Source organism: Podarcis cretensis (assembly GCF_951804945.1).
Source record: "Podarcis cretensis genome assembly, chromosome: 7".
Lineage (NCBI taxonomy): Eukaryota > Metazoa > Chordata > Lepidosauria > Squamata > Lacertidae > Podarcis > Podarcis cretensis.
Window position 1 is genome coordinate 94,373,210 of NC_137176.1, and position 21,610 is coordinate 94,394,819.

The 21,610-nt window shown below is 54.7% G+C and overlaps 2 protein-coding genes across 20 annotated transcripts in view; both read left to right on the plus strand.

Moving 5' to 3' along the window:
* The first annotated feature begins 3,292 nt into the window (after positions 1 to 3,292).
* Positions 3,293 to 16,691, plus strand: PUF60 (poly(U) binding splicing factor 60). 2 transcript variants are annotated; one of them, XM_079984369.1, is made up of 11 exons: positions 3,480 to 3,788; positions 6,397 to 6,492; positions 6,920 to 7,009; positions 7,728 to 7,778; positions 9,913 to 10,074; positions 10,185 to 10,277; positions 10,770 to 10,983; positions 11,067 to 11,257; positions 11,560 to 11,704; positions 15,797 to 16,032; positions 16,259 to 16,691. In XM_079984369.1, the coding sequence occupies exons 1-11, from the start codon at positions 3,762 to 3,764 to the stop codon at positions 16,556 to 16,558; spliced, it is 1,605 nt and encodes a 534-aa protein (XP_079840495.1). In that variant the 5' UTR covers positions 3,480 to 3,761; the 3' UTR covers positions 16,559 to 16,691. The 2 variants fall into 2 exon arrangements, with proteins under 2 accessions (XP_079840496.1, XP_079840495.1); XM_079984370.1 differs by lacking the exon at positions 7,728 to 7,778 and having other exon boundaries at positions 3,293 to 3,788.
* A 1,455-nt stretch (positions 16,692 to 18,146) lies between these two features.
* The window catches only part of SCRIB (scribble planar cell polarity protein), a 52,637-nt gene continuing 49,173 nt past the window's right edge, over positions 18,147 to 21,610 (plus strand). For 7 of the 18 annotated variants that reach the window (XM_079984081.1, XM_079984068.1, XM_079984077.1 and 4 more), the window contains exon 1: positions 18,149 to 18,466. In XM_079984081.1, the coding sequence (XP_079840207.1) occupies positions 18,305 to 18,466 (162 nt within the window). In that variant the 5' untranslated portion in view covers positions 18,149 to 18,304. Of the gene's footprint in view, positions 18,467 to 21,610 lie in introns of all 18 variants that reach the window. The other 11 variants (XM_079984067.1, XM_079984078.1, XM_079984083.1 and 8 more) reach the window with 4 other exon arrangements.

Consider the following 21,610-nt stretch of genomic DNA (forward strand, 5'->3'; position numbering starts at 1 on the left):
AACCTTCTAAATCCAACACGTCAGTGTTCTCAAGAAGCATCCATTCTCTCAGCCAGCAAAATGCGGCTGATTCATAATAAAGTTTTAAGTCCAGCAGGGCAAATCCACCTCTTTCTTTAGCATCAGTTCATATCTTAAATTTTATTTGAGGCTTCTTGCCCTGCCAGACAAATCTAGAAATATCTCTCTGCCACTTCTTGAAACACTCCATTTTATCCAAAATTTGCAATGTTTGAAACAAAAACAACATCCTTGGCAATACATTCATTTTTATCGCAGCAATTCGGCCTAGCAATGATAGCTTCAGGTTTGACCATATTTCTAAATCCTTTTTCACTTCCATCCAACATTTTTCATAAAAAGGTAAAGGTACCCCTGCCCGTACGGGCCAGTCTTGACAGACTCTGGGGTTGTGCGCCCATCTCACTTAAGAGGCCAGGGGCCAGCGCTGTCCGGAGACACTTCCGGGTCACGTGGCCAGCGTGACATCGCTGCTCTGGCGAGCCAGAGCCGCACACGGAAACGCCGTTTACCTTCCCGCTGGTAAGCGGTCCCTATTTATCTACTTGCACCCGGAGGTGCTTTCGAACTGCTAGGTTGGCAGGCGCTGGGACCGAGCAGCGGGAGCGCACCCCGCCGCAGGGATTCGAAAATAAGTTCATATTCTTAGCAGTCATGTTAACCCCTAGGTATTTCACTTTCTTAAACAGTGTTAATCCTGTCTCCTTCTGAAACCTCTCTCTCTCAGTCGCTGTTAGGTTTTTCTCTAAAATCTTAGTTTTCATCTTGTTCAACTTAAAACCCGCTACCTGGCCAAATTCTTGAATTAGTTCCAGTACTCTTTTAGTACTAGATTCTGGCTCCTGTAATGTCAATACCAAATCATCAGCAAATGCTTTCAGTTAGTACTGTTTGGCTCCAACTTGTATAACTTTAACTGTTTGGTCCCTTCTAATCATATTTAAAAGCACCTCCAGGACCGATATAAAAAGCAATGGAGAGATTGGGCAACCTTGTCGTGTTCCTTTCTCAATCTTAAACTCTTCTGTAACTACATTGTTCACAATTAATTTTGCTTTTTGTTCTAAATAAATTGCACCTATACCATTTTCAAAACCTTGACCTACCCCGATCCCCTGTAAATTCTTCTTCATAAAACTCCAAGAAATATTATCGAAAGCTTTCTCCGCGTCCACAAATATCAAAACTGCCTTAGTATTGATATTCACTTGTAATTTTTCTAAAATGTTAATTATGTTCCTCATATTGTCAGACAGATGTCTGCCCGGGAGAAAGCCAGCTTGATCTTTATGGATTTCTTCTACTAGCACCTTTTTTAAGTGTTCTAGCTTCCTTCACTCTCTCCTGCAGGAATATACGATCCAACACTTCCCCCCTCTTCTCCTGCTTCTAAGGGGGGGTTAGATATTTTTTACTGATGGAAATTTAGTCCTTTAGAGTAGGCTTTCCAAGACTTTAGCTTGCAGCCTCTTTGCTTCAGTCTATTTACAAAAGGGGAAGGCGGACTTCCTCATTTGAACCTCCCCCGTTCAACGCCAAATTAAGACGTTTTAAAAATCCAATTCTTCACTCTACTCACGGGTAGTTGCTTTAAAATCAAATTGTCCACAGGAAAAAGTCAGCGCTCTCCGGCAACAGCTGTCCCACCATCTCATCCTCTGTCGTCCCCTTCTTGTGCCCTCAATCTTTCCCAACATCAGGGTCTTTTCCAGGGAGTCTTCTCTTCTCCTTGTTAACAGAGAAATCCAAGGGCTCCCTTGGACAAAAAGCAAAGACACCAACCAGGATAATTGGAACAAAACAGCAGCCAGTAGGCTTGGTCTTTATTGAAGACTGTTGCAACAGGACTCCCACCTGCCACCAGGTGGAACAAGATGGAAGCACTGAACAAAAGGAGACCCCAGCTTTTATTAGCTACTAATCCCTCTTGTTACACCTGTAGGACTACATCATGACTACATCATTGATACATCACAAAAAGGAGGGGTTGAGGGAGGAGTTGTGGTGGTAACCTGAGTGTCCTGTCACCTGGCTGGTTCCTCCTTTCCCCCTCCCCATGAGTACTTTCCAGGTGACAGAGGGGAGTTTGCCATTTCCTGTCCCCAGAGGGAAGAGCTGATCACTGTCCTTTGTTTCAGTTCGTACTGAATCCACTTCCATATGCAGGTCCTTTGTGAGTGTAATGATCCTCTGTCTAGGACCATCAAGGTTGTCATGCCAACTGGGTAGGGCTCGCTGTGGACGGGTTGGCTGCCTTGTGTCAAGTCTCCCCCCTTTGATAGTCCTTCCTTCATGGTGTAAAATAAAAAGTGGAACGGTACAGATCCGATGTACGGTGATTTTCTATGAATTTATAACAGAAGTGTCACGTATGTCGTGTTTGTACAAACTGAATGATGGGGGGGTTGGGTTCCTGCAACATCCTTAGGTGACCAATGTCTTGGAGCCTGAGCTTCAGGATCTGTCCTTCCAGTGAGCACTCAGGGCTGATTTCCTTCAGAATGGATAGGTTTGATCTTCTTGCAGTCCATGGGGCTCTCAAGAGTCTCCTCCAGCACCAGAATTCAAAAGCATCCATTCTTCCGCGATCAGCCTTCTTTATGGTCCAGCTCTCACTTCCATACATCACTACTGGGAAAACCATGGCTTTAACTATATGGACCTTTGTTGGCAAGGTGATGTCTCTGCTTTTTAAGATGCTGTCTAGGTTTGTCATTGCTTTTCTCCCAAGAAGCAGGCGTCTTTTAATTTTGTGACTGCTGTCACCATCTGCAGTGATCATGGACCCCAAGAAAGTAAAATCTCTCACTGCCTCCATTTCTTCCCCTTCTGTTTGCCAGGAGGTGATGGGACCAGTGGCCATGATCTTCATTTTTTTGATGTTGAGCTTCAGACCATATTTTGCGCTCTCCTCTTTCACCCTCATTAAAAGGTTATTTAATTCCTTCTCACTTTCAACAATATGGAAATTAATTAAATGTAAGATGTTGGAACCGGAAGGAAATTTGGTATAAAAATGCTAAGAATATAAGAGCACTCGGCTAAAAGCTGAAAAATAAGATAAAATTAAGCAGAAGTAGCAAATAGTTAAAGAGCCAGAAGGGGAAGTCACCGGGTGGGGGGTGTTTTCTTTTATTGTATTTTCTTTGATATGATTAATATGTTGAATATAAAATTAAATAAAAACTTATTTTTTAAAAAAAGTCAACATTGTTCTAAGCTTCCAGCGAATGGCGAGAAGAGGACAGGGCCGGCGCCTGCCTGACGCCAAGGGGCCGGGAGTTCCGCAGGGGAACAGCCAGGCGGCGCAGCAGCAGCCGCCTTCCAGCTGTCGCGAGAGCCCACGAGGCCCGAAGTCTGTCGCGGTCTGTCAAACGCATCACTCCGAGGCGGGACTTCCTGGTGTCCCGTCCTATCGGAGACCGAAGGCTCTGACTGGGCCGCAGCCGCCTGTCTTTGGGCGGGAAAATGCGAAACGGAGCCCGGAGCCGCCGCTGAGGCAAATCTCGAACGCGGTGCCGAGTCTCGGAGCGGGAGCCTGGCCACCCGGCGGGGCGGAGCGCCGCTCTCCCCGTCTGCCGTCGCGCTCTCAGACGCTCGGTCTCCCCCCTGTGTCGTCACCGCCCCCCGCCCCGTCCGCGAGAGACCCCCAAGGAACCGGAAGTCGGTCGGCCCGTTCTCTCTTGTGCAGTTTAGTTCTCGCGAGAGCCTCGCACTCGGGGAAGGAGGAGTCGGGGAAGATGGCGGCGACGACGGCGATCTCTCTGGTGAGCTAGTCGCTCCTCAGCCGGCGGGTGAGGGCTAGGCGGGCGGGAAGGAGGGTGGGCGGCGCGGAGAATACCCCGCCGTCGTGCTCGGGGCGCGGGGGCGCCGCCGCCGAAGTGCCCCCGCCTGAGCGTCAGAGCTATCCCGGCGCGGGCAGCGGGCGCGGGGGGGGGGTGGCAGGACTACATCCCCCAGCATGCCCCGCGCCTCTGTCCCGCCCGGCGCACGAGGCCACAGTTGCCGCGGCCGATGGGGCGCGTAGTTCTTGGCCTCCCAGTCGCTGAGGAGAAGCCAGCGCTCCGGGGTATTCGAGGGAGGGAGGAGAAGGAGACCTCTTGGCGCATGCGCATCTGGAGGGCGCTCGCCGCCTGGCGCTGACTGCCGCAGCGAAGGGATCCCGGCCCCCCGGGAGGAGCGGCCCTTTCCGTGGCCCCTCCTGGAGGGGGGACGGAAGGCACGCTTCTCACTCCCCCCCCCCACTAATTAGCGGCGGAGGAAATGCTTCCTCCCCGGGGCATGGCGGGACTTGTCTCTTGCCCCCCCTTAGTCAGCCGCTGGCGGCATCCTCGGCTCTAGAGCGGAGCCGTTATCAGGTGCGGGGGGGGGAAGCCCCCTCGCCATCTGCAGGAGCAGCAGCGGAAACTACGGAACTCACTCCCGCAGCAGGGGAGGCTGGACACCTGGGTGGCTCTAAAAGAGGATTGGGCGAATTCACGGAGGAGGAGGGGGGGGGTCTATCGATGGCTACAAGCCAGGATGCTTTTGCTGTGTCCTGGAGGCAACAGTGCTTCAGAATGCCAGCTGCTGGAAACCACATAAGGGGACAGTGTCCTGCTTGCGCCTTTCACTTTGGGGGAAGCTGGTTGGCCACTGTGAGGAGAGGATGCTGTGCTGAGCCAGGATCCTATGTTTTTAAGCTGTTGCCCTCCAGGCCCCCCTTTATTTGTGTCCTGACCCCCCCCCCCCCTTCCAGCACTGTCTGCACCTGCAAGAGTTCTGGAGCAAACTGTCATGGCAGGTCCTACCCTTTTCTGTTACCACACATGTTGTAGGTTGCTCTTTTTTCTCCTTCTTTTGTGGTGCTATAACACAGGCATGTCGCTTCCCAAGCAGTGATAACGTGGTAACAGTGGAAAAATTTCACAGAACAGCTGAAGAAGTGAAATGATGTTTGGACCAGTTTGGCTTTAATAGAGTCACAAGCAGAGGCAGCAGTGCTTCTGAATACCAGTTGCTCAAAACCACAGGAGGGGAGAAAGCTCTTGTGCTCAAATCCTGCTTGCAGACTTCCCAGAAGAGGCATCTGGTTGGCCTCTGTAAGGCCAGGATGGGCCTCATAGACTAATCCTGCAGGAGCATTCTTATGACAGTCTGGTATAAATGTACATCCAACTTGATAGGTTGCACCTATGTTACTAAGTCATTGCCACAAGATGCACTTGTGCCTGGTTCAGGTGCTTGTAAAAGGGGAGTAGATAGGTAGGTGAGAGTGGAACCACTTGCTCTAATCCTGCAGTCACCATCAGTTCACTTGTTAGTCCTTGTGTTAGTGCTCCCTCCCAAGGCTGCCTTTCTCCTTTGTTAAGAGAAAAGTCTACCTACCATCCTCTTGTTTTTGTCCTCAATCTCTTTCAGTTTATCTGGAAGGTCTTTAAGGAAATCCTCCTGGACCGCTTTCCTCACACCTTTTCAAGCTCCCAGTCAAGTCATACTGTCCCAGCTCACAGAGGACCAACGCTAGGTTGTAGTTATGTACAAAAGTACACAACCTTTGCCCTCCTGTGAGGGTAGACCATACTGAGTTAGGTGGATCAGTTGTCTCCCTTGATCTGAAGCTGCTTCTGGTGTTCTGCAAGGTAGCTTCTGGCCTGTCTCTCTCAAAACACTTTGCGTGCCTCCATCTCACCTTCTGGGCCACCATGCCAGCCCCCTTCTCTGCATGCTACTTTAAGGATCCTGTGTGCGTCTTGAGGACAAGGTGCTTTGTAGATTGCCACTCACTTCCTTGCCTCCTGGATCTGGTTACATGTTCAGGGTTGCCATATGTTCTCAACAATTTGGGTGAGGGCCCCACAGTGTGTAAAGCAGCCACATCTCTCTCTGTCTTGAGTGGTTTGGAAACTTCCACAGGATATGTGCAGCTCTTATACGAAAGTGAAATGTTTTTGCTCTGTGCTGCTGCTCTGCAGCCTCCTTTGCTGTTCCAACAAGTATTTGCCTGATGTGGCCTCTGGGTGTTGCAGTTGCTGCATTACCACATATGGAGAGAGGCATGTGTGGCTAAGCAGTGGGGGTCCTTTCTGAGTGCTGCTGCTGAGCTATGGGGCCATGTGTGCATCCTTGAACTAGAGCTTGTTCTTCAGAGGCACTCTGGAAAGTTGGAGGGTGGCAGCAGTGGTGAGGATACAATGGCAACACATCGGGATCACATGGCAGCTTTTTGGGATGGGGTGGGCAATCACTCCTAGAAGAAGAAAGCTGGCTTCTCTGAGGGAGGCTCAGAGACTTTCCCTCTGTCTTCTCATTGCTCTCCCTGCTGAAGCAGCACAGACTTTCCCTGCAGCACTGCTCAGGCCTGTCCACCTTTTATGAGTGTCTCTTTCGTTGCAGGGCACAGAGACCGTCAAGGTAGAAAATGGACAAAGCACAGCAGCCAAGTTGGGACTCCCTCCTCTCACCCCAGAGCAGCAGGAGGCTCTTCAGAAGGTGAGTGGACCAGCAGGAGCCTTGCGGCTTGCATGCTTTTTCTCCCTCTCAAGGCTAGCTGTAATGAGGCTAGAAAGCATCACAGCTCATGGGGAGTAGAAGGCCAGGGGCTAGCCTGCTCCTCCATCCCTAGACGTCCACTTCGTGTGTCTAGGCCCCCTTGGCAAACAACTCCAATAGCTTTGAAGGTGATGGGGGGCGGGTCTTGAGCTTCTCGGTCAGCATTGGGCAACAGCCACTGACTACCAACCTGTCGATGGAGGGGAACTGGTCTCAGGCAGGTGGGCTCTGGAGGAGGAGGGGGTAGTCCTCTGTGCTTGCAGTGCTGGGAAATGCCTCACGCTTTGAGGATGCTGGTGTGGCACACCCCAGTTTGTTGTCGCTGTGGATGTCTGCTCTGTGACTCTGGGCTTTCTGTCCCCTTCAGGCCAAGAAGTATGCAATGGAGCAAAGCATCAAGAGTGTCTTGGTGAAGCAGACTATTGCCCACCAACAGCAGCAGCTCACCAACCTTCAGGTGAGGCACCACCCAGGGAAGCCCTGCCTTTGCCTCTCCCTCCTCCCCCTCCCCCAAGGTGGATCCCTTTATGCACTTAGAGCCACTGCACAGCCCTGAGATGTGACTGGAGCCAGGTACTTTAGCTTCCGTTTCCGCTGCGAAATTGGAGTGTGTTGTATTCCCTCCCCCCCCCCCTGCTAGCTCCCAGGCCCACACACTTGCTTGCATTCATTGCCTGGGTAGGGGAAGCTTAGCTGCTGAAGGAGGAGAGCTGGGCTCCCAGCTGGGAGTCCTGCTGTTGGCCTGCCTAGAAGGGGGGGCCTGGGGTTGCTGGGTACATCGTCCTCACACTGACAGGGGTAGGGAGTGGCAGTCGCCTTACAATGCAAGAGGGGTCTGTAGCTGCTGGTGAAGCCCTCTTGCTCAAGAGCCACAGATTGGGGGTGGGGGTGGGGGCACTGGGGCCAGGCCCTTTGGGCAGCTCTGGGTTACTGGGTGGGGGCACCTCCCTGCAATTAGGCAGCTGTTGAGGGTCAAAGAGGAGCCCCGCCTGTCCTGAAACACCCCCCTCGCTCCCTGGGGCTGGCAGGGGCTGTGCAGCGAGGAGGTGGAGGCGGCAGCGGCAGGCAAGCAAGGAGGAAAGAAGGAAGGAGAGGCCTCTTCCACTTGAGTTTTGACGAAAAGCCGTCGTATGCTCAGCTCCCACAGACTGAACTCTGTCTTTACTGTCTTTCAGATGGCAGCAGTGACAATGGGCTTTGGAGATCCTCTCTCACCTTTACAATCGGTCAATAGACACATTCACTTCTTCTGGGGCACTTGGTCTTAGTCAGGGCCTAGCACAGGGGAGGACGTAGCTGTGGCCTCCCCCTCCCTCCCTCTCCCTCCACATACCCACCTGCTTTGGACACGCCCCACCAACCCAGGCCAAGTGTTAGCTCCCCAGAGGAAGGAAGACCGTGGGCTGGGGGCAGCCGGGGCCGTTGGAGGCATTGGGCAGAGAGAGAAAGAGCGAGAGAGCTTTAGAGCCAAGCAGCTGGGAGAGCCACCTCTCTAGGGATGCTGAGGTCCTGACCTAAAAGTAACTGCCAAGGTAACTCACCAGTGGGCCAGCACGGGACGCGAGAGGCCTGGCTGCTGGGTGTTGGGGCAGTGAAGGCCCCTCTGGGCAAGTTGGACTGCTCTCCCGGGAGAACACTGCTAGGACAGTGTTTACGGGGGTGGGAGAGAGAGAGGTGGCAGTTGCCAGTCCTCCCTCTGCCTCGCCATGCGCAGGGCTCGGGCTGGTAGGGCACCTGCCCCTGCTCCTGTAGCTGGAGCCTAAGCACTGCACAGACACCTCACAGATCCTCCTCCAGCTGTACTGAGGCACGGCAGGGTTAGCCTGAGCGCTTGGCAGGGCCTGGACTCCTGCCAGGCCCTTGTGCCGCACTGTGCCTGGGCATGGGGTGGAGCTTGCTGAGGAATCCCAGTTACTGCTGCGTGGTGGACAGGGAGGCAGAAGACAGACTGAGCCCTCCAGGAGCCGTTGAAGAGTCCGGCCTTTGAGCACAGAAGGGCAGAAATGCCCTTGAGGGCTGGCCTCTGGATTTGACGGAGGGTACCGGTCGCTCTTCTAGGGCTGGGAGCCTGGGTTTAGCTTAGCATTGGTGGGGCAAGGTCTCCGCGGGAGCGAGTAACTGGCTGGCGGCCTTGCAGTGCACCTGGCCACCCACCCGTGGCACCTCATAGGAGCTGCCCGTCGCTTCCCTGCTTATGTTGGGAGGGGAGCAGGCAGCCCAGGTGGCAGGTCCTGGGGCGGGCTGGGGATGGTTGTCCTCGACCCCACGTGCTTCCCTTGCGAGTGCATGCAGCATCTCTCCCTAACTCTTTGCTCTGCTGGCTCCTGAATGCTGGGAGGTGTGATGAGGTCCTCGAGGTTGCCCTGTGGCTCTAGTTTCCTTAGTCTGCAGCTGGGAGCCCCATTCCAGAGAGGGGGCCCTTTGCTGGCCCCACAGGCCCCAGACCAGCTCACTTCGCATAGGGAAGGCAGGCTTGGCTTGCAGCTGTCCACTGCCTCACCCATGCAGTTCTCTTCTAGCATGGTCTTCAGCCTCTGTCCCAAAGAGAGGGAGGGAGCAATGAAGCAAGGAGCGATCAGGGTGGGCCTTATTTGCCTCCTTTTGGTCTCTTGGATCATGCAGGCTCCTTCCTGCCAGAGAAGCATTGCGGGGCCCCTTGGGGACCCCAGGGCAGCCCTGACCGTTGCACAAAGTCCACGTGGCTCTGGGCAGCCAGTGCGTGTCCCTGGCCATTGGACTCTCCTCTCCCCACCTGATCCCAGAGAGCAGTTCCTTTTGCTGGCCCCATGTGCAGGTGCGGGAGTGCAACTGCTTCAGGGTCCGGCTGGGTTTCCACAGTAGCCTTGTGTGCCACTGCAGGCCAGCAGCTGGGTGGTGGCAAACCTGGGATTGGACGCCAGCTGAGGGTGTCTGGCTCAGGGCTCCATCCAAGACAGTATGTGGAGGGGAGGGGCAGGGAGACGCATGACTACGGCCCGTGCTTGGGACAGCAGCCCGTTCTTTGGAGCGCAGGCAGCGGAAATGACCCCTTCACGTGGACTGTTGGTTGTTTCCGATGGGGCCTGTCTTGGGGGATGAGGGTTTTGTCAGATGAAGGCTGAAGCTGGATCTCTTGCTGCCCCATGGGAGGTGGTTGACCCCTTTCGGTCTGCAGTAGGATGTGGCAGGTTCCTCTTGCAGGAGTGAGATGAGATGGCTTGGGTGGGCCAGGCTGGGCTGGGGCTGCTGAGACTCGGAGCTTCCCTTCGCTGCTGGGGGGTGTTGGGGGCGGGAAAGGAAAGCGGGGTTGTTGGGGAAGAGCTGTCCTTGCCTCTCCAGCTACCCCCCAAGCTGACCAGCCAGACCTTCTCTCTGATACAGATGGCAGCCCAGAGGCAGCGGGCTCTGGCCATCATGTGCCGGGTCTACGTGGGCTCTATTTACTATGAGCTTGGAGAGGACACGATCCGTCAGGCCTTTGCCCCCTTCGGCCCCATCAAGAGCATCGACATGTCCTGGGACTCTGTGACCATGAAGCACAAGGTTGGTGCTGCTGTGTTGCAGCCAGTTGGGTGAGCCCCTTCAGGAGGGGCACGGCGCGAGGGCCCTGGCATGGGTTGTGAACAACACTCTCTCCCCCTCCTTCCTTGCAGGGCTTTGCTTTTGTGGAATATGAGGTGCCTGAAGCTGCTCAGCTGGCCCTGGAGCAGATGAACTCCGTCATGCTGGGGGGACGGAACATCAAGGTACACACAAGTGCCGGCAGGTAGCTCTCCCTGGCCCTGACAGGGTGGTGTTGCTGCCCATTTGACTGCCTCTCGGTTCACTTGTTTCAGTTTTCTCCCTGCCAGGACAGGACAGGACTCTGCAGGCATGGAAGCCCCAGGCTGACTCCCTCCCCCTATTGGAAATCTGCTTTGGTGCCCACCCCCCGCTCACCTGGATTTTCAGCAGGGGCTGGACTCCCTCACCTCCAAGCACACCTCCCCTCCCCTCTGGCCCGTTAGTTGCCTGCTTGTTGTCCAGAGGGAAGCAGTCACTTGTACCCAGCACTGTCTTCTGGGGGGCTCCCTGCAGAATTGTGTGTGCAGCAGTGTCAGGAGAGTGTTGGGTGGGCGGCATGCATGTCTGTCCCCTTCAAGGCAAGGGGCGTCTGTTGGGCAAGCCAGGCCAGTGGTCCCTGAGAGGCTGCCCTCCAGGCCTCGCCTGCGCCTCTGACAAAAGCCCTTTGCTTGCAGGTGGGGAGGCCCAGCAACATTGGCCAGGCCCAGCCCATCATTGACCAGCTGGCAGAGGAGGCACGGGCCTTCAACCGCATCTACGTGGCCTCAGTTCACCAGGACCTTTCGGATGATGACATCAAGAGTGTTTTTGAGGCCTTTGGGAAGATCAAGTCCTGCACATTGGCCCGGGACCCCACGACAGGGAAGCACAAAGGCTATGGATTCATTGGTAAATGGGCTGTCAGCGGAGAGGGCAAAATCCACTCTGGTATGGGGCAGCTGCCCTCTAATCACCATCTTCTCTTCTTGCAGAATATGAGAAGGCACAGTCTTCGCAAGATGCTGTCTCGTCCATGAACCTCTTTGACTTGGGGGGCCAGTACCTCCGAGTGGGCAAAGCTGTCACGCCCCCTATGCCGCTCTTGACTCCTGCCACTCCAGGAGGCTTGCCCCCAGCAGCGGCAGTTGCAGCCGCTGCTGCCACAGCAAAGATCACAGCTCAGGTAAGAAGTGGAGTTGAGCATTAGCATTGAGCCGTGTGTGCTGCTCCGTGGTCTGGGTTTTGCAGGCACAGGTTGCACATGTGTGCACACATCTGTTCCATCACATTCCTGCACCTGCCTAGAGCATCTCTAGGGGCTGGAGCGACCTGCTTGGACTCTCTTGTTTCGGCCTGCCATGAGTGCTGGTGGGTGTAGCGCTGAGGCAGTTTGTGGGCCCCTCATGCCTCTTTGGGTGCTTGGAAAAGGAGGGCCAGGGCTCCTTGGGCAGGTCTGATGTGGTGCTGTTGCCTTTCCTTCCGTAGGAAGCTGTGGCAGGTGTGACAGGAGCTGCCGTCCTTAGCACGTTAACAACTCCAGGGCTGGTGACTCCAGCACTGACCTTAGCACAGCCCCTGGGCGCTTTGCCGCAGGCTGTGATGGCTGCCCAAGCACCAGGTGTAATCACAGGTGAGTCTGGAGACAGGGCGCTGAAAGTCTCACATGCTGGGTGTGGTGGTGAGGGTGGCCCTGGCATTTGGAGGCTGGAAGTCTTCCTGAATTTGTTGAATCTTCTTTTTAAAGCCTTCATAGGTGTGTTGTGTGGAGAAGTTGTTCCTTTTGTGTCCTGAACCTGCTGCCAGTCTAATTTCATTGGAGAACAAAAATAACTTTGTTTGCTTTCACTTCTCCACACCAACATTCTTTTCTGTGTTTTCCCATCATGTATCTACACTAAAGTAAGCCAACAACCTTCTAAGCAAGATGCTCCAGCCTCTTCATCATCTTGCTTGTCTTTTTCTCCACCTGCTTCAGTTCCATGATGTTCTTTTCAAGATGAGGCATCCACAGCATCTCTGTATGATGGCTGTTCTGGTTTTGATTTCCTGAAATGGCCCTTTTCTCTGCTGCTTCAACGCTGCTCACATTGCTCATGAAACCCGATGTGTTTATTGTGACTCAAGCAGGACATGTAAAGTTTCACTAGCCTTTTAGAGTTCTTTGAAAGTGTAAGCAAGCCTATAGATAGAGGTGGTTCAGTCAGCATTGTGCATTGAACCTTTGGAAAAGCTGCTGGTAAAGTCTCTCATTAAACACTCCAGAATAAGTTTAGCGGTCATGGGGTCAGAGGGCAGGTTTGTAGCTTATTAAGGAAGAGGAAGCAGAGAGTAGAACCAATGTAGGAGGTGGAGTCACCCGAGGATTAGTATTGGGATGGGTGCATTTTAATTTACTTATTAGTTAGGTGCAAGCAGTGAGGTGGCCGTTTGCTGGTGATGCCAAATGTTCCAAGTTGATTAAAATGAAAAGGGATTGTGAGGCGCTCCAAAATTATCTCTCCAAACTGTTAAATGGGTTTTAACATGGCAAATGCAATTCTGTTCAGTCAAAGGGAAAGTTAAGTACATTGGAGCAAAAAATCTTAAATTCATACATAGGCTAATGGGGTCTGAACTGGCAGTGACTGACCAGGACCAAGACCGTAGGGCTGCAGTGGACAGCTCAGTGAAGAGCTTGACCCAGTGTGTGGCAGCTGTAAAAAGGCAAATTCCATGCTAGGGATCATTAGGAAAGGAACTGAAAGTAAAACAACTGATCTCATAATGTTGTTACAAAAATCTATGGTGTGACCACATTTGGAATACTGTGTCCAGTTCTGGTGGCTTCACCTCAAAAGGATCTTGTAGAGATGTCAAAGGTTTGTTGGCTTATAAAAGTACTTTTTTACCACTATATCATAAACAACCGGGGCGGTGTATAAAGTTCGGAAAAGGCCGAACAACATGACCAAGGGGCTGGACCAGCAGCAGCATTTGGGGCCTTCCAGTATAGCAGGGGAAAGAGAAGTCTGGGAAACATCATAGAAGTGTATTAGGCATGCATTAATTGGAGGAAGTGGGAAGGACAAGGTTTTCTTCTGACCGTGTAATGCCAGAACCCAGTGAGGTCTTCCAAAGAAGTTGCACGTTTAGGACAGATTCAGGTACTTTTTCATGCTGTGAATAGTTAAACTATGCTATTTGCTCCCACAAAATGTCATGTTGGCCACCCAAAAGATCTAGACCAAATAATGGTGTGTAAGGCTACTAGCCATGCTCTGTGGCTACTAGCCATGATGGCTCTGTGCTCTGCCATCAGTGCCTGAAGCAGTATTCTTCTAAATGCCAGCTGCTGGGAATCTCAGAGAGGGAGAGCACTGTGGGCTTCCCCTCCAGAGACATCTGCCTGGCCACTGAGAGCAGTGTGCTCCACGGGCCTTTCTTATTTTCCAGAAGGGCTCTCCTTGTGAAAACAGGTAATTCCTGCCTTTTGCTTCCTGTCTTTAAGCCATTCAGTTAAATAATGCATAAGAGGATTTGACCTCTTTCTCAAGAGCCGTTGATGAGGAAGTTTGTTGAAAGCCATCTACATATTTGTTGCTATTCTCAAAGAATTCTAAAAGGTTGGCGAGACAGGACTTCTTATTGCAGAAGCCATGCTGGTTCTTCCTCAGCAAGGCTTGTTCTTCTGTACATTTGACAACTGTAGCCTTGCTGTCAGAGCTGCCTCCAGGTCCCAGCTCACAGAGGACCAACGCTAGGCTGTAGTTATGTACAAAAGTCTTTATTGAGGTTCAGTTTCCATTTTAAAGCCGCAGCGTGCAGCTCTACGTCTCGACCTTAGACCGGCGAAGTCCCGTCTGAGTCTCCTCCCCTTCCACACCAGTTTAAGACTCTCGCCTTGCTCCACCTCTTCCTAAGTTCCTTTCTCCTCTGGGCCCTCCTGCCCGCTAGGGTTTCATCCTTCCTGGACTCCTCTGACGCTGACCCTGACGATTCTTGCCCCTCCTTCCGGCGGGCTTTCGGACCTGGTTCCCTATCTGGGCTACCTTCTGTGCCGCTCGCCTGTACCTTTGAACTTGGCGCGCGCGCCCAGCCTGCAACTTTCCTCTTGACCGTTAACTCGCTCTCCGATGGAGGCGTGGTCAACCCTGACTCATCTTCTCTCGCTGGTGGTGCATATGTGGGCTCTGACACCTGGGACTCCTCCCCCCCCACTACGCTCTGGTGGGGAAGCTGGTCCTGATTTCCAACTGCTGTTCTGGGAGTCCCCGCTGGCCCCTTGCTTCTGGGGTGTCCCCCTTGGGTCGCCCCTTGCCCTGCCCATCGGCGCCCCCTTCTGTGAATCTTCCGATTCGCTGGAGAGGCTCATGGAATCTATCGGGCTGCTGTCATATTCTCCTACGCTGCCCTCGGATTGCTCCCCCTCGCTCTCCATCTCCTCTCCTCCCTGCGCTCCCGCTGAGTCCCTGACACTTGCATATATGTTTTCTACCAGCAAAGCCTGGTTTGGGGGACAGATCATGTCAGGGGATGCACAGGGGAAGTCACTGATTTCTTGCAGCCCCCCTCTCCCCAGATGCTTGCAGCACATCAGTTTCATGCACCTCCAGAATCACTTGTTAATCTCATGCTACAACTTTGAGGTACTTTGTAGCCTTTGTACTTCTGGGGAGAGTCTCAAAACAACCTCAGTTCAAGGTGTTTTCTCCCTTTGCCCACACCTGTTGGAGATAGGGGTGAGCAATGAAGTCATGTTTGTAGATGATGGGACATTAATTCATTTACACTGTGTACAACTCTGGCCACATTACCACAAACAAGATACTGTAGAGCTGGAACAGAAATGTTTCGGGCTTTGTAGTATTGAAATGTGAGCAAGGAGGCATATGAGGGGTTTTTGAAATGATTTCATGGCATAGAGAAAGTGGACTGAAAGCAGTTTTTCTTCATTGCAATAATAATTTAGGTTACCTTAGCAAGAGGCATTGGTAGTAGGTTCAGCAGAGATAAGAGGGGACTTATTGGAATATGGAACTTGCTGTTAGAAGGCATCCAGTGACCATATTTCCTTTAATAGAAGATTTGGTGTAGGCCAGCTTTCTCAGTGACTATAAGCTATGATGGTCATTGAACCTTCACAAATATTGCATGTTGTGGAGTGTATGCCTGCCTTGTGATTTTTCAAAGCAGCACAATTTCTTTGAAAATCTGGTTGCTGGACTAGGTGGGTCTTTGATCTGATTGAGCAGGGCTGCATTCAGGAGGATTGGGAAGCTGCTTTGTATCAAGTCAGAACACAACCCTATACATAGCCCAGTATTGTCTTTTCCGACCGGCAGACAAGGACTCCAAGATCTTGGGCAGAGAAAGAGGTAGAACAGTTAGTGGTAGAGCAGCTGCTTTGCATGTAGAAGGTCCCAGGTTCAATCCCTGTCATCTCCAGTTAGAACTGAAAGAGGCCTCTGCCTGAAATACTTGAAAGCTGCTGCTGCCAGCCAGTGTAGACAGTCCTGAAGTGGATGGATCCAGTGGCCTGACTTGGTATCAGGGCAGCTTCCTATGTTCCTGAATCAGAGCTCCCTCCCATGATCTGTCATTACTGCATTCTCCCAGGTGGTGTTTGGCCTCCCCCTTTTTGGGTGCCCTGCTCCTTGGCTAGGGGAGGGAGGGAGGGTCCTGGAGCATATGAGTTGCCTGGCACTGCTCTTGCTCATGCCTTGGTCTGCTTCTTTCCCTTCAGGCGTGACCCCTGCTCGCCCACCCATTCCCGTCACCATTCCCCAGGTGGGTGTGGTGAACCCCATCTTGGCCAGCCCCCCAACACTGGGCCTGCTAGAAGTAAAGAAGGAGAAGGAAGAGGAGGAAGTTTTCCAGGAGTCTGAGAGGCCAGAAATGCTCAGTGAGCAGGAGCACATGAGCATCTCTGGCAGCAGCGCCCGTCACATGGTCATGCAGAAGCTGCTTCGGAAGCAGGAGGTGAGTTGGGGCCAGGGCAGTGAACTTAGCTGCCCCTGGCTTTCTGCCCTGGGACTGGGAGAAGGGACAGGACACGAAATGTGGTAGAAGGTGGTGCAGGGTGAGATTGACAACACCCTTTGGCTGGGGTGTGGGGAGCCAGCTACCAGAGGATTTCCCCACCCCAGAGTGGGTAGGGAGGGGTCTTGTGGAGTTGTGACATTTTGCTCTCCTTTTCTCCTGGCAGTCAACTGTGATGGTCTTGCGCAATATGGTGGACCCCAAAGACATTGACGATGACTTGGAAGGGGAAGTGACAGAAGAGTGTGGCAAGTTTGGGGCTGTCAACAGGGTCATCATCTACCAAGAGAAGCAGGGCGAGGAGGAGGATGCTGAAATCATTGTCAAGATCTTTGTTGAGTTCTCCATGGCCTCAGAGACGCACAAAGCCATCCAGGCGCTGAATGGCCGCTGGTTTGCTGGCCGGAAGGTGGTGGCCGAGGTGTATGATCAGGAGCGATTTGACAACAGTGACCTCTCCGCATGAACTCTGCTCCAGAGAGACTTTGTTATTGTTCTCCTCAGCCCCCTTTGTGTTCAGGGATGCTTCTGGGCCAGCATCTCTTGCTCCTGTCATGTATTTGTAGTTTCGGATAAAAGTGCAAGGAGGAAAACCTTTCTACCATTGTGGTGGTGGTGGTGGTGGGGCATTCCCTTCCCAGTGGCAAGAGACTTTGCGCGCGCTCTCTCTTTCCCCTCCCATGCTGTCTTTCTCCCCTGTCCTTTACCAGATGGCCAGAAAGGAGTGAATGGGCTGCGTTTACTTAGTTATGGGGTGGGAATGAAGAAAGGGGGCCAGTTCATTCCCCCACCTCACCCCCCTTTCTAGCAATTATGAGGAACCCTTCTGTTGAATGTTCTGGTCCTCTCTCCATACCCCTTGCTTGGTGATAGTGGCAGCAGTCGTGGCCAGCATCTCTGTTCCCCTACAGAGCAGGCATGTTGCCCCTGAGCCACATAGGGCCAAAGCCACAGCACTCTGGGGAAGATGAAGATGGCAGGCGCACCATCTAGCTTTGGGCTGCAGTTCATGACCAGTGGTCAGGGATGATGTGAGCTAGGTCCAAAACCTCTGGGGAGGACACCAAGCGGGTGGAAGGCTGGCCCAGAGGATAGATTGCAAACTCATAAGGTTCTCAAGGTGGGGGTGAGAGCAGCAGAATAAAGGACCACCTAGAAAATAATGATCTGTCCCTCCAACCAGGCTTTGCTGGTAGAAAACATATGCAAGGCTACAGTTGTCAAATGTACAGAAGGACAGCCCCTGCTGAGGAAGAAGAATGGAAAGGAAGAAGGAAGTCCTCTTTTGGGGTCTGGAGACTAGGCTCCCAAGCGCCCGCTTGGCCGTAGTTGGGGGTGCCTCTTCCATGCCCTCTTCCTCCCCCAACCTGGGGAGGGTGGGTGTTTGTGTCTCCTTCCTGTTTATTTGCTCTGAAGTGTCCCTTCCCCAACCTGAGCAGCAACAAGTTCCTTTTATTCTGTTTTTAAATTCTCATTCTGTGAGCTGCTTTGAGGCAAGAGGTAGAATGATAACCAATATTGTTTGGTAATTTAGGGACCGAGGGGCTGGGGTGGAGAGGATGACCTTAGAGTTGACCCTCAGGCAATGATGGGCCGAGGGAGGTTTGGGACGGTCGCGGAACTCCTTGCAGCAAAACGCCCCTCGAGCTGCTGCAGCGAATGTCAGTTCCCGAAACTCTGCCGCTCAGGAGCCTTTGGGGCCCCTTGGGCTTGGAGCGTCGTCTTCTCGCCATGCCAGATGAGCCTGACTTCCCGAGCGAGGGAGCTGCGGCTGCCGGCCAGCTTGAGGGGCGGCGGCGGCGGCGGCGGGAGGAGGAGCAAGGGGCGGGGCCGTGTCCGGAAGCGGGCCCGGAAGTCCGGCTCGCCTCGGGCGGCGGGGGCTGCCGGGAGTGGTAGTCGTGGGCGGAGGGCGAGGCGGGCGGCCTTTCCCAGGGTGCCTGGCGCGGGGGCGGGGCGGCGCCAGGTGCCGGCGGGGCCCGGTCAGCGTCTCGGAGGGAAGCGGGGAGGGAGGGAGGGAGGGAGGGAGAGAGAGCGAGGAAGGAAGGAAGGCAGGCAGGCCGGCCCCTCCGCCAGCGCCGCCCTTCATGGCTCCGGCCCCGCCGCCGCCGCCGCCGCCGCCGCCGCCTTCTCGGCCCTGGGGGGCGCCCCCCCGGAGAGCAGCAGCAGCAGCGCGCGCGTGAGGCGAGAGGCCGAGGCCGCCGCCGCCGCCAGGATGCTCCGCTGCATGCCGCCGCTGTGGCGCTGCAACCGGCAGGTGGAGACGCTGGACCGGCGGCACTGCTCGCTGCAGGCCGTGCCCGACGACGTCTACCGCTACAGCCGCTCCCTCGAGGAGCTCCTGCTCGACGCCAACCAGCTGCGGGAGCTGCCCAAGGTGCCGGGCGCGGGGGGCGGGCGGGCCTTCGGGCGGGGTCCGGGGGAGTCGGGGCGAGCGAGCGAGCGAGGCCAGGCGCCTCCCCGGGGGCCGGCCCCGAGAAGAGACCCTGCTGCCAGGAGCCGGGCCTCCACTGTCGCCTGGCCCCCTGCAGGGCAGCGAGGGCGAGGGCCAGCGCCAAGGCCACCTGCTAGGGATGCTTTAGCTGGGACTCCTGCCTTGCAGAGGGCTGGACTGGATGCCCCTTGGGGTCCCCTTCGACACATGTGGCCCGGCACTCGGTCCTTCAGCCTGCACCCGGGATCCCCCCGAGCTGCCCTTCTCCTCTGCCTGTAGCGCAACTATACGCCATCTGTGCGAGCGCTGGACTCATTTAGAACCATTCAGCGTGCAAGGCTCAGTGGGAAATCCAGTGGGAAGCCGACAGGTGAGCTGTGCTCCCAAGGCAGCGCACAAGACCGGTGGATGCTGCAAGGCGGATGCCACAGCCAGACAAGCCTCTGGCTGAGCCCTTTGGCAACGGTTGCTCCCAGTCGAGGTGAGCAGGTGCTGCTGCACCATCCGAGGCCCCAGCGCAGCCTCTTCTTGCCTTGGGCAGAGCTCTGAGCTGCAGCTTCCTTGCAGCATGTGGATGCCTTCAGGTGTTTCCCCTTCTGCCGCTTTCCAGTTGGGCCAGCGGTTCTTGAGCTCCCCCTACCAGCTGTGTTGATGCATTTGGGGTTGTTGTTTTTAACCCTCCTTGCCTTAGGGCCGCAGTAAAGGTTGGTAATGACATGTTAAATGTAATCAAGTGAAACTTGCAGCACTAAACACTCCCTCTGGAGCACACAGTGCTGTTGTCTGAAGCTTCCTTGTTCCCCTGACCCTGGCCTTGGTCTTCCAGTCCCTCTGGAAGGGGGGTGGGCTTGACTCTGGAGCTTGTGAGGCACTGATGGCTTATCTCTAGATCAGTCCCAAAGGTGCAGGAGAGTGTAGATCCCAGGGCATTTAGTGACTCACATCACTGCCAGAAGTCCAGCTAGTTGTTTCCCTCAGGATGAGCCTAAGGTTGTGGACCTTTCCTTGGTTTCCCCCAAGGCTTTGCTGTGGCTTTTGCGGGCTGTGGAAGCTGCAGAGAGGGGAGGGGATTCCTTCTGTAAGTGCAAACCAAGCAGATCTGGACCGAGAAACCTGTGAAGAGCAAACAGCAGAATTGTCAGGAACTCTGGCTGGGACGGGTTGGTGCCCTCCTCCTTTGCCTCTTAGTGGTGTGGGTTGGAGAGCTGGACGTCTAGCTGAGCAAGCACCCACTATCCTTTGAGACTTGAGTGGGGTGCCATCAGTCCCCACCCCCAGCCCTGGCCAAATCCCAGGGCTTCCCCGAATTCCGAGGGAGGGAGGCAGGCAGGCAGGCAGGCTCCAGCCTCTTGTGCAACTGTTCCACAGCTGCCGTGCTCCACCCCACACTGGCCAGGGTAGGGCTGGGCCCTGAGCTCTGTGTGCATGTTGTGGAATGGCAGCCAGAGTGTTTTTCCTGAGGCATTTGATATGCATTCTTTGGGGCCTGAGAATGGAGGGTTAAATAGCAGGAAATCCGGCTAGCCTGCCTTGCGGGAGGAGGAGGCAGCGGCGGCTGCAGCAGCCAAGGAGCCAAAGGGGCTGCTGTTTGTGTGGGTTTGCTGTGGCGGCAGTGGCTGTTCTGGCGGCTGCTCATTGCTTACCTGCCTGCCTGTGAGGCAGTAGGGGGTCTTTTTCTGACCAGGCTGCTGCTGCTGCTGCTGCTGCACTACTTTTACTTCCTACTCTAGCTGTGGCCTTTACTTCTGTTCTACTGATGCTTGCCATTCAGCCAGGTGGGTGTTATGAGGACGGTGGATTGGCAGCTTGGCAAGTCTGCTGCCTCTGGGCTTAGCCATGCTTACCCATAGTCCCACTCTTTCCAGGCACAGGCCCCTGCTTTAAGTTGTTGTTGTTAGCGCTCTTTCTAAGCACCCCCCCCCCTTTTTAGCCCTGGAGCTTTCCCCGCAAAACACAACACTTTAGCCCTCAAGTGTCCTTTGGACATTCCCATGTGTTCCTGGGAAGAGCAGAGGAAAGGTGTGTATGGATAGAAAGGGCCTGGCTGGCTTCCTCAGTCTCCTTGGCTGCTCCTTGTGTAGGATATGCTCCCCTTAGGCAGAGGGGGAGAGAAGCAGGGCCCGCTGGAGGCCACCAAGGCCAGGAGAGCTTCATGTTGCCCCCCCCCATTGTTCTCAGAGCTAAGGCAGGAGGAGGCAGCCCTGCTCTGCGAGAGCCATTCCCTGTGCTGGGAATGCCCCTCTCTCTGAGCTGACACTCTGATTGCAAGCCCTCTACCCCTTGCAAGAATTGCTCTGCCCTCCCTGGTGCTGGAAGTCAGCTTGGCTCCCTCTCCTGGCACAGCCGCCCCTGCCTTGGTCTGGGGAAGTTTTCCTTGAGCAGAGCAGGAGGGGCCTTGCTCAGGGACCCTCCTGCCCCGCTTCCTCCAGGAGCTGGGTGAGGCCCTGCACAGTGCTTCCCAGGCCCCGATATGGGGCGGGCGTGGGGGAGGAGCAGGCAGTCCTGAGCGGACAGACAAAGCCACTCTTATTCTTGACCCGTGGGGGGGGGGCGTCTGCTGCACTTGGGGACCGAGGGGCGGGGATGGCTATTGTGATGCTTGAATACCCCCTCATCACTGAGCATAGGGGAGAGGGGCTGGCTCTCTGGGAGCTGCCATCTTGGGAAGCAGGGGGAGGGGCACAGGGTGTCCTGGGGGGGGGGTGAGGGTGGTGGTGCCTCGGGTGCTCACTGCTAATCCTGGCTAGCCATTCACAGCCACCTCCTCCTGCCGGGTGCTTTGTCTGCTGCTGCTGAGAAGCTGCCTCCTGGCTCTGATCCTTTTATCCTCCAGCCATTCTTCCTTTTCATTTCCAACCCTCTGATGATGTGGTTGAGTGGCTGCCGGGGTGGCGGCCTCAAAATGTGTTGGGAGCAGGTATTGCCTGGGCCTCCCTGGCCTGGGTGATGGTGCTGCCATTCAGAGCGGAGGACCAGGGTGGGCTGGAGGTGGGGAGTGCGGGGGGGGGGGGGGCTTTGTTCTGCTCCAGGCAGTGCTTGGGGCTTCTCCTGGGAAGAAGATTTTCTCCAGATTTTGCCCTAGGAAAG